The 12480-nt window shown below is 41.7% G+C and overlaps 1 protein-coding gene across 3 annotated transcripts; it reads right to left on the bottom strand.

Annotated features, from left to right (window-relative positions):
• Positions 1–270: 270 nt before the first annotated feature.
• On the bottom strand, positions 271–9504 carry LOC115119812 (zinc finger protein OZF-like). Of its 3 annotated transcripts, XM_065010755.1 has the most exons (3): positions 3746–9455; positions 3076–3277; positions 271–1945 (listed from the first exon to the last, which is right to left on the bottom strand). In XM_065010755.1, the coding sequence occupies exons 1-3, from the start codon at positions 3749–3751 to the stop codon at positions 765–767; spliced, it is 1389 nt and encodes a 462-aa protein (XP_064866827.1). In that variant the 5' UTR covers positions 3752–9455; the 3' UTR covers positions 271–764. The 3 variants fall into 3 exon arrangements, with proteins under 3 accessions (XP_064866827.1, XP_029504558.2, XP_029504557.2); XM_029648698.2 differs by having other exon boundaries at positions 3088–9504; XM_029648697.2 differs by having other exon boundaries at positions 3076–9457.
• Between the last annotated feature and the right edge of the window lie 2976 nt (positions 9505–12480).

Raw genomic sequence — 12480 nt, 5'->3', positions numbered from 1 at the left:
CGCTCTGGATAAGAGCGTCTGCTAAATGACTTAAATGTAAATGTTAAATGTAAAATTATTACTATAATAATTGAATATTTTATCATTAACAATCAAGTTATTACATTAACCGTTGTTACGAGATAGCATACATAGTTCTTGCCTTGATCTCATGGATATTATTACTCAATGTATAATTGATTCATTTTAGGAACAAATCAATTTAGATATTATTAAAGTTCTTGTTTAGAAGATAATGGCTAGAATTTATTGATCAATTGAATACATGAGTTATTTTAATTGAAACTTTATTTAACTAGGCAAGTCAGTTAAGAACAAATTCTTATTTAGAATGACAGCCTACCGGGGAACAGTGGGTTAACTGCCTTCTTCAGGGTCAGATGACAGATTTCTACCTTGTCAGTTTGGGAATCGATCCAGCAACCTTCCGGTTACTCGCCCAACTGCCGCCCAATATACACCTATTGTTCAAACATTCTACATAATGACATTTTAATAATAATAGTGTCATAAGTATATGAAAGAAGATTATTTAATTATCAACCCCCCCCCCAACACACATGTTCACTATGACATTATCTATGATAACATTTATCCATTTAGATCAATGTGTGATATTACATAGACACAGGGGAGACCTGATCCTAGATCAGAGCTGCATATTATGCTGCACAGAGGTTACCATGGTGATCAGACTAAAGCAACTGTTTAAGAATGGGAGATGGATATGACTGTTCACTAGATGTTTCCTATTGATCCTTTATTTAGGGATCTGGAAATGTTGTCGGATAGGAGGGAGACGAAATATGGCAAATTTGAGCTTTCTGGTGTTTTTTAATTTGCCCTAAACGAGCAAAGCTCTCTCCACATAGACAGACATAGGGTTTCTCTCCAGTGTGTGTTCGCTGGTGTGAAATCAGGGTCCCTGACTCAGCAAAGCTCTTTCCACACTGATCACAGCTATAAGGCTTCTCTCCAGTGTGTGTTCGCTGGTGTGTATTCAGGGTCCCTGACTCAGCAAAGATCTTTCCACAATGATCACAGCTATAAGGCTTTTCTCCAGTGTGTGTTCGCTGGTGTGCAGTCAGGGTGGAAGCTAGAGCAAAGCTCTTTCCACACTGATCACAGCTATAAGGCTTTTCTCCAGTGTGTGTTCGATGGTGTATAGTCAGGGTGGAAACTCGAGCAAAGCTCTTTCCACACTGATCACAGCTATAAGGCTTCTCTCCAGTGTGTATGCGCTGGTGTTTATTCAGGGTGGAAGCTAAAGCAAAGCACTTTCCACACTGATCACAGCTATAAGGCCTCTCTCCTGTGTGGATGCGCTGGTGTATAGTTAGTTTATCTGATACAGCAAAGCTCTTCCCACACAGATTACAGCTATAAGGCTTCTCTCCTGTGTGTATGCGCTGGTGTCTAATCAGGGTGGAAGCTACAGCAAAGCTCTTCCCACACTGATCACAGCTATAAGGCTTCTCTCCTGTGTGTACACGCTGGTGTATGGTTAGGGATCCTGCATTAACAAAGTTTTTCCCACAATCAAGGCAGCGGTAAGGCTTCTCCCCTTCATAAATTCTCAGATGATATTTGAAGGTGTTATATGAAGCAAAACTCTTCCCACATTGATCACAGCTGTAAGGCTTTTCTCCTGTGTGTGTTCGCTGGTGTGTAGTCAGGTTGGAAGCTCGAGCAAAGAACTTCCCACACTGATCACAGCGATAAGGCTTCTCTCCGGTGTGAATACGCAGGTGAATTATGAAGGACCTCCGTGTAGTGAAACTCTTCCCACAGTCAGAGCAGCTGTGGTGAGATTTCTTCCCTGTACGTCTGTGCTGGTGTTTGAGGTGTTCTGATTGGGAGACACTCTTCTCTGCCTTGTCAGCAACATGTTGTTGTTGAAGCTCCCCAGATGATAAGTCCCTCCCACTGAGAGGAGGAGAGTCCCCTGTGAAACAGACATTGAAACAGACATTGAATAACTCTGTTTTGGAAATATTGGTCCATAAACAAATATCAACAATATATCATTATACACTCAGTGGACAGTTTATTAGGTACAGTCCCCAGTTCATGAAAATAGGTCACTCCTACAGACAGTGAGTCACGTGGCTATGGCTTGCTATATAAAGCAGACAGACCGGCAGAGGCATTAAGTTCCTGTTTGATTGAACATCAGAATGGGCAAAACAAGTGACCTAAGCGACTGAGCGTGGTAAGATCGCCGGTGCCAGGCCCGCCGGATCCAGAATCTCAGAAACAGCCGCCCTCCTGGACTTTTCACACACGACAGTGCCCAGAGTTTACCAAGATTGGCGCGACAAACAAAAAACATCCGGTCAGCGGCAGTCCTGTGGGGGAAAACAGCTCATTGATGAGAGAGGTCGAAGGAGAATTGCAAAAATCGTGCCAGCTAACAGGCGGGCCACAAATAGACTAATAACAGCGCAGTACAACCGTGGTGTGCAGTGTGGCATCTTGGAACGAAAAGACGACTACACTGTTTCACTTCTATCAGCTAAAAACAAGAAGAAGCTGCTCCAGTAAGAACGCAATCACCAACACTGGACAATTAAGGAGTGGAAAGAAATCAAGGTTCCTTTTGCTTCATGCTGATAGCAGTCAGAATTTGGCATAAGCAGCATGAGTTCATGGACCCATCTGCCTGGTGTCAACGGTACAGGGTGGTGTACTGATGTGGGGGATGTTTTCCTGGCACAGGTCAGGTTAGGTCCCTTGATACCAACTCAGTACCACAGTGTATCTGAACATTGTTGCTGACCAAACCCAACAGAGTATCTTGGGGATGAGATGGAACGGGCTGTTGGCAACATGAATGTGGCGCCGTCCAATCTGCAGCAACTGCGTGATGCCATCGCGTCAGCATGGACCAACATCATCCCCGTGGTACGTTGCAGAATCCACATGCCGGACAATTCAGGCTGTTTTGGAGGAAAAAGGGGGTCTGTTCCGGAACCAAACGGGTGTACCTAACATACTGGCCACTGAGTGTATATTGTTTATCAATCAATTAATAGAATTTGCAGAATGAGATTGTAGTATAATTCACACACCCACCATTGTTCTTACTTGATGAAATCAGATCTCCATCTCCCTCCCCCTCCTCGTGTCCTTCTCTCACAGCTCCACTCTGCCCTGGTGTTTTCCTGCAGTCGACCAGCCGCACAGACACCCTCTTCAGACCCAGCAGTAAGGAGCTACCAGGAGAGTTGTGACCAGGGGACTCCGGCAGGGTGGAGGGGGACGGACTAGCTCTGTCCTGGTGACCACAGAAAGTATTGTACATAGTATATCATTAGACCAAACATTTGATTACTTTAGTCTGAATCTCTGATTGATTGGTGCATCCTTATAATACCTCCTTTCTCCTGAAGTTTGTAATCGTTCACTACTTTCCACAAAAGTACAGTTTTTATCCAAATAACTTTGGCCCATTTTTCAAATGGAAGATGTTTATTTTTTCACTCTTAAAACAAATGTCAAAACTGATAACTCTTAATGCCCCGGCTGATGTTCAGAACCTATGAGAATAATTGGAGTTCACCCCTGAGATAATATTGATTGATGCAAGATGGTGCAGACAGAGATGGTCACCTCGCTTTGAGTCCTTAGGAAACTATGCATGTTTTTTTTTATGTATTTCTTATATTGTTACGCCCAAGAAATCTTAAGTCTTATTACATACAGCTGGGAATAACTATTGGATATAAGGGCGACGTCAACTTACCAACATTACGACCAGGAATACGACTTTCCCGAAGCGGATCCTTAGTTCGGACCACCACCCAGGACAGTGGATCTAATCCCAGAAGCCGACCCAAAACAATGTTGCCGCAGAACAGGCAGACTGAGCAGCCTCCTGGTCAGGCGCCATAGGCGTGCACTTTGCCCACCGTTTCCGAGTATACTACTCGCCAATGTCCAGTTGCCTTCCAGAGGGATTGCCTTCCAGAGGGATTGCCTTCCAGAGGGATTGCCTTCCAGAGGGATTGCCTTCCAGAGAGACATCAGAGATTGTAACATCCTCTGTTTCAAGGAAACATGGCTCTCTTGGGATATGTTGTCAGAGTCGGTTCAGCCACCGGGCTTCTTCATGTGCCGCACCGACAGAGATAAACACCTCTCTGGGAAGAGAAGGGCAGGGGTGTATGCTCCATGATTAACGAATCATGGTGTAATCATAACAACATACAGGAACTCAAGTCCTTCTGCTCACCCAACATTGAATTCCTTACAATCAAATGCCGGCCAAATTATCACCCAAGAGAATACTCATCAGTTATCGTCACAGCTGTATATATACCCCATCAAGCAGACGACGGCCCTCAAGGAACTTCACTGGACACCATCTATTCTGGGGCTGCATTTATTGTAGCTGGGGATTTTAGCAAATAAAATTTGAGAACAAGGCTACATAAATTCTATCAGCCTATTGATTGCAGCACTGGCAATACACTCAACCCCTGCTACTCTAACTTCCACAATGCATACAAGGCCCTCCCTTTGGCAAATCCGACCACAACTCCATCTTGCTCCTACAGTCTTATAGGCAGAAACTCAAACAGGATGTACCTGTGACTAGAACCATTCAATGCATGTCTGTCCAATCAGAATTCATGCTTAAAGATTGTTTTGATCACGCGGATTGGGAAATGTTCCGGGCAGCCTCAGAACAACATCAATCTATACGCTGACTCGGTGAGTGAGTTTATAAGGAAGTGCATTGAAGATGTTGTACCCACTGTGACTTAAAACCTACCCTAACCAGAAACCGTGGATGGATGGCAGCATTTGGGCAAAACTGAAAGCGCGAACCACCGCATTTAACCACTGGAAATATGGCCGAATACAAACAGTGTAGTTATTCCCTCCGCAAGGCAATCAAACAAGCGAAATGTCGGTATAGAGACAAAGTGGAGTCGCAATTCAACGACTGACACGAGACGTATGTGGCAGGGTCTACAGGCAATTACGGACTACAAAAGGAAAACCAGCTACGTCACAGACACCGACGTCTCGCTTGCAGACAAACTAAACACCTTCTTTGCCCGCTTTGAGGATAATACCGCGCCACAGTCACGGCCCGCTAACAAGGACTGCCCCCCCCCTCCCCTCAGTGGCTGGCGTGAGTAAGACATTTAAACGTGTTAACCCTCGCAAGGCTGCTGGCCCAGACGGCATCCCTAGCCGCGTCCTGGTGTGTTTACAGACATATTCAATCGCTCCCTATCCCAGTCTGCGGTCCCCACATGCTTCAAGATGGCCACCATTGTTCCTGTATCGAAAAAGGCAAAGATAACTGAACTAAATGACTACTGCCCGTAGCACTCACTTCTGTCATCATGACGTGCTTTGAGAGACTAGACAAGGATCATATCACCTCCATGTTACCTGCCACTCTAGACCCACTTCATACCGCCCCAACTGGTCCACAGACGATGCAATCACCATCACACTGCCCTACTGTTGATTTACACCGATTTTGATTAAAAGGAGCATAATAGAATCTATTCTGGATGCTTGAAACTGGTTTGTCCTGATGTTAGCAAGCAAGAATTTGCTCACAGCAGTGGACAACATGCAGTTTACATTTGTATTGTTTTCTCAGCCACAGTTTGAGTTGTGTCTTGTCTGACAGTGAAATATGGCTAGATCTTACCGTAGCTTGGACTACAGAGTAGCTAGCTAGTGTTGCAAAAGCCAAATTGCATTGCAAGGTAGTATTTTGACACTTTCCACATAGTTTGATGTTGGTTTTGAACTGATGTAGTTAGCCATCTATGTTTTGTGGAAATATTTAACACTGGCTATCGTTAGTGAACTAGCTATCGTTAGTGAACTAGCTATCGTTATCTACCTTCTGTGTTGAGGTTATATGTTGTTGTCTAGCTCTAGCTAGCTAATGGCTGAAGTTATTTGTGTAACAAATCTTCCATAAACAAATATAGCTAGCTACATTTCTTTGCATGTTCATTTTCTAGCTTTCAGCTGACTGGTGTTAGCTAGCTATTTACAGAGGCTGGACTTAGGACAAGCAAGCTAACATTAGCTAATAGCAGCTGTATTGTTGCAGAGCAACATAGTTGCTGACCACCATCATGCGTTTCCATCTCCTCATTCTCATATTACTTTCTTGAGCGTGCAGAGGCGTTGTCAACAGTTTCGTGAAATATGTCGCTCTGGATAAGAGCGTCTGCTAAATGACTTAAATGAAATAAATGAAATGAAATATGTTTCATTGTGAGATCATGTTACTATCGATGTTCCCCAATAGATTTCACTTGGTTTCCCAAATTAAGCATTGGTTAGCTACAGGAACAGGGTTGGAGACCCAATGGGCATACAGAGTTTGGGTGGAATATCACCTGTCGTGCAGCGAGAGCATGCTCCTCAAACAGTGGTTGATGTGTGGAGTGAAATGTGTTTTTATATTTATTTCTTAGTTGCTCACATTAAGCACATGCTCTGCAAAAAAGAAAAAAAGTAGCCTAACTGGTCGGTGTGCTGCCACCATTTGCTGTTCAACTGCGTAAGGATGACATATCTTCGGCTTGTCACCAAAAGCACTCACAAACTTCTACAGATGCACAATCGAGAGCATCCTGGCAGGCTGTATCACCGCCTGGTACGGCAACTGCTCCGCCCACAACCGTAAGGCTCTCCAGAGGGTAGTGAGGTCTGCACAACGCATCACCGGGGGCAAACTACCTGCCCTCCAGGACACCTACACCACCCGATGTTACAGGAAGGCCATTAAGATCATCAAGAACAACAACCACCCGAGCCACTGCCTGTTCACCCCGCTATCATCCAGAAGGCGAGGTCAGTACAGGTGCATCAAAGCTGGGACTGAGAGACTGAAAAACAGCTTCTATCTCAAGGCCATCAGACTGTTAAACAGCCATCACTAACATTGAGTGCCTGCTGCCAACACACTGACTCAACTCCAGCCACTTTAATAATGGGAATTGATGGGAAATGACGTAAAATATATCACTAGCCACTTTAAACAATGCTACCTAATATAATGTTTACATACCCTACATTATTCATCTCATATGTATACGTATATACTGTACTCTATATCATATACTGCATCTTTATGTAATACATGTATCACTAGCCACTTTAACTATGCCACTTTGTTTACATACTCATCTCATATGTATATACTGTACTCGATACCATCTACTGTATCTTGCCTATGCCACTCTGTACCATCACTCATTCATATATCTTTATGTACATATTCTTTATCCCCTTACACTTGTGTGTATAAGACAGTAGTTTTGGAATTGTTAGTTAGATTACTTGTTGGTTATTACTGCATTGTCGGAACTAGAAGCACAAGCATTTCGCTACTCTCGCAATAACATCTGCTAACCATGTGTATGTGACAAATAAATGTGATTTGATTTGTCTGTTTCCCCCTGTTCCCTTTCCTGCCCATTTGATAATGGGCCATTCTAAATCAGAACAAGATTAAATTGAGAATAGTCTGATGGGTGAAAATCTGACCACTTGATGTGAGAACAGCTGTACAGCCTGAGGCAAGGAACAGAGCACAAGCTTCTTTCTTTTTTTGTAACTGCCTGAAATCATCAACAGGCTACAGTCACATTGTGCAGCCCATATATGTTTTGATTTCAAATACATTCTAGAAGGTTTATCAATTCAGTTCAATTTGCTTTATTGGCATGACGTAACAATGTACATATTGCCAAAGCCTATTTTGGATATTTACAATATAAAAAATGAGAATCAAAATTGTCAACAGGACAACAGTAACAACAATAACCAAGGGTCAAAATAACCATACACTGAACAATAACAATAACCATACAGTAGAGGACATGTGCAGGTTGATTGGTCTGTCAGACACTGTCCCTCATCTTATGGCAGGCAGCGATGTAGTGCGCTGCCACCCCACAGCTCTCTGTGTCCTCTCCCAACAGGACGGGTAGCATACTCTCATCAGAGGGGTCTTTAAAGCAATGAATAAGGGTTTCAAATTTGGGGAAATGACGCACTAATTGTTTAATATTTTTTACATTTTGTCAGGAAATGCAACTCTCAGGTTCTGCTGTTGTGCAGTGGTTGCACAGCCTTTCCTCTACAGGGAGCCATGTTTTCCTGTGTCTACCATTCTCAATGCCAAGGCTGTGTTCACTGAGCCTGTACTTTGTCAAGGTTTTGATCAGTAACTATGGTCAAATATTTAGCCACGGTGTACTGTCGATTTAGGGCCAGATAGCACTGCATTTAGTTTTGTGTTTGTGCTTGTTTTTCCCAATAAGCAAAGTAGTTATGTTTTGACTGCGTTTGTAATTTGTTTTATTCTGATTGATTGGATGTTCTGGTCCTGAGGCTTCAGTGTGTTAGTAGAACAGGTTTGTGAACTCAGCTCCAGGACCAGCTGGATGAAGGGGCTCTTTTCTTTGCTCAGCTCTTGGCATTTATCATTTACAACTAAAGTTGCCAAATAACTCCAAATGTAGCATATAGGACCGGTTTCAATTGAACACTTTTACGCTCAAGATGGCCACCTCATATTCGCTCCAGAATGGGAAAAATATCCTATTTTATTCAGCTAAGATCAATTATATTCTTCTTACTATAAAAATGATTTAATGTAAAAGAATGACATGGGCCTTAAGTATATTTTGTCAGCTTTATCCTAGGATAGGATAAAGTAATCCTTCTCACCCCCCCCTTAGATGCACTATTGTAAAGTGGCTGCTCCACTGGATGTCATCTGCTAAATGACTTAAATGTAAATGTAAATGTTTTCCAGCAGCATACCACACTGCGTCTGAAGCTAAGCTGGGATGGTCCTAGTTGGTCCCTGGATGGAAGACTGGATACTGCTGGAAGTGGTGTTGGGAGGCCAGTAGGCCACTCTTTCCTCTGGTCTAAATATCCCAATGCCCCAGGGAAGTGATTTGGGACATTGCCCTGTGTAGTGGGACATCAGCTGACTGGAGTAAGCTAGCTATTTACAGAGGCTAGCTGCTGGATTTTGGACAAGCAAGCTAATAGCAGCTGTATTGTTGATGACCAGTTTAGATAACCTCAGAATTTATCATTCTCAGAAATTCTACAAAAAAAGGAACTCATTGTTGGTTCCTAACGTAATGCATAGAATGTGCATGTGAGCGATACATTATGAATTGTAATCAAATCTGTTGCACCTACAAACTTAGTCAATCCATTTTTTATGGTAGCTATATGCTGGTTTTAATCTGACTTCTAGACTTTGACCTTGGTGGGTGCAGAAAATACTCACCAAGGTAAAGTTGGTTTTCTATTTCAGACATTCGCCAAAAGCCATTTAAAATGGCAAATTTCAATAACTAATGCATTGATCGTCACAGAAACAAAAATAGATATGGTTTATTCTACAAATGTCTAGCATACTTGTACAACCTTTGTTTTGATCTGATATTAATACATAATCTATAAAATGCCATTTAAAATGGTATAAATCAATAACTAATTTGATACATGCCCTCTATCAAATCAAAACTGGAATTTCTACTCAAAACAAAGGTTGTTAAAGTATACTGGACATTTATAGAATAAAGCATACCTAGCTTGATGACTGTCATAATCAATGAAAACGTTGATTTATATAGATTTTATGTACCTATATCCAATCTAAACTGGAATGTTTACTCAAAAGGTTGTAAAAGTATGCTTGACATTTATAGAATAAATCATATCAATTTGATGATTATGTGACAAACGGTGAATGAGATTTGTACAATTTTAAATGGCTTTTGGAGAATGTCTGTCCGAATGTGTGAATATAAACTCCAACTTTCCCTTGGTGAAAACTCAATTGCTAAGGACCCTACTAGAAATCCGTTATATGGTACTCCGTAACGACTGGACAGATCATGATGAGGTGGGGAGTGTGTTGTATCTCCAATCAAGCTAATTTGCAAGATTTCACCGAAATTGGTGTAATAATGGTAGGGAGATTTTAATTTATCATTGAGCTTCAACCAATGCATGACACGTAACATGCATCATCTCAATGGCCTATACATATCATCAGCAATACAGAGTTTATATACATCACTGGTGTAGCCTCTCAATGGTCAATACAGAGTTTATATACATCACTGCCTCTCAATGGTCAATACAGAGTTTATATACATCACTGGTGTAGCCTCTCAATGGTCAATACAGAGTTTATATACATCACTGGTGTAGCCTCTCAATGGTCAATACAGAGTTTATATACATCACTGGTGTAGCCTCTCAATGGTCAATACAGAGTTTATATACATCAGTGTGTAGCCTCTCAATGGTCAATACAGAGTTTATATACATCACTGGTGTAGCCTCTCAATGGCCAATACAGAGTTTATATACATCACTGGTGTAGCCTCTCAATGGCCAATACAGAGTTTATATACATCACTGGTGTAGCCTCTCAATGGCCAATACAGAGTTTATATACATCACTGGTGTAGCCTCTCAATGGCCAATACAGAGTTTATATACATCACTGGTGTAGCCTCTCAATGGTCAATACAGAGTTTATATACATCACTGGTGTAGCCTCTCAATGGCCAATACAGAGTTTACATACATCACTGGTGTAGCCTCTCAATGGCCAATACAGAGTTTATATACATCACTGGTGTAGCCTCTCAATGGTCAATACAGAGTTTATATACATCACTGGTGTAGCCTCTCAATGGCCAATACAGAGTTTATATACATCACTGGTGTAGCCTCTCAATGGCCAATACAGAGTTTATATACATCACTGGTGTAGCCTCTCAATGGTCAATACAGAGTTTATATACATCACTGGTGTAGCCTCTCAATGGTCAATACAGAGTTTATAAACATCACTGGTGTAGCCTCTCAATGGTCAATACAGAGTTTATATACATCACTGGTGTAGCCTCTCAATGGCCAATACAGAGTTTATATACATCACTGGTGTAGCCTCTCAATGGCCAATACAGAGTTTATATACATCACTGGTGTAGCCTCTCAATGGTCAATACAGAGTTTATATACATCACTGGTGTAGCCTCTCAATGGCCAATACAGAGTTTATATACATCACTGGTGTAGCCTCTCAATGGCCAATACAGAGTTTATATACATCACTGGTGTAGCCTCTCAATGGTCAATACAGAGTTTATATACATCACTGGTGTAGCCTCTCAATGGTCAATACAGAGTTTATATACATCACTGGTGTAGCCTCTCAATGGTCAATACAGAGTTTATATACATCACTGGTGTAGCCTCTCAATGGTCAATACAGAGTTTATATACATCACTGCCTCTCAATGGTCAATACAGAGTTTATATACATCACTGGTGTAGCCTCTCAATGGTCAATACAGAGTTTATATACATCACTGGTGTAGCCTCTCAATGGTCAATACAGAGTTTATATACATCACTGGTGTAGCCTCTCAATGGCCAATACAGAGTTTATATACATCACTGGTGTAGCCTCTCAATGGCCAATACAGAGTTTATATACATCACTGGTGTAGCCTCTCAATGGTCAATACAGAGTTTATATACATCACTGGTGTAGCCTCTCAATGGTCAATACAGAGTTTATATACATCACTGGTGTAGCCTCTCAATGGTCAATACAGAGTTTATATACATCACTGGTGTAGCCTCTCAATGGTCAATACAGAGTTTATATACATCACTGGTGTAGCCTCTCAATGGTCAATACAGAGTTTATATACATCACTGGTGTAGCCTCTCAATGGTCAATACAGAGTTTATATACATCACTGGTGTAGCCTCTCAATGGTCAATACAGAGTTTATATACATCACTGGTGTAGCCTCTCAATGGTCAATACAGAGTTTATATACATCACTGGTGTAGCCTCTCAATGGCCAATACAGAGTTTATATACATCACTGGTGTAGCCTCACTGGTGTAGCTCAATGGTCAATACAGAGTTTATATACATCACTGGTGTAGCCTCTCAATGGTCAATACAGAGTTTATATACATCACTGGTGTAGCCTCTCAATGGTCAATACAGAGTTTATATACATCACTGGTGTAGCCTCTCAATGGTCAATACAGAGTTTATATACATCACTGGTGTAGCCTCTCAATGGTCAATACAGAGTTTAATACAGAGTTTATATACATCACTGGTGTAGCCTCTCAATGGTCAATACAGAGTTTATATACATCACTGGTGTAGCCTCTCAATGGTCAATACAGAGTTTATATACATCACTGGTGTAGCCTCTCAATGGTCAATACAGAGTTTATATATCACTGGTGTAGCCTCTCAATGGTCAATACAGAGTTTATATACATCACTGGTGTAGCCTCTCAATGGTCAATACAGAGTTTATATACATCACTGGTGTAGCCTCTCAATGGTCAATACAGAGTTTATATACATCACTGGTGTAGCCTCTCAATGGTCAATACAGAGTTTATATA

This window comes from Oncorhynchus nerka, linkage group LG26 (genome assembly GCF_034236695.1).
Source record: "Oncorhynchus nerka isolate Pitt River linkage group LG26, Oner_Uvic_2.0, whole genome shotgun sequence".
Classification (NCBI taxonomy): Eukaryota; Metazoa; Chordata; class Actinopteri; order Salmoniformes; family Salmonidae; genus Oncorhynchus; species Oncorhynchus nerka.
This window is presented reverse-complemented; position numbering and strand designations above follow the sequence as displayed.

Bases quoted from the DNA above. Each gene is read 5' to 3' on its own strand.
- LOC115119812 (XM_029648697.2), bottom strand. From the start codon at position 3,304: ATGTACAATACTTTCTGTGGTCACCAGGACAGAGCTAGTCCGTCCCCC. The intron at 1,946-3,075 runs GTGGGTGTGTGA...TCTGTTTCACAG, and splicing joins TTCATCAAGTAAGAACAATG to GGGACTCTCCTCCTCTCAGT.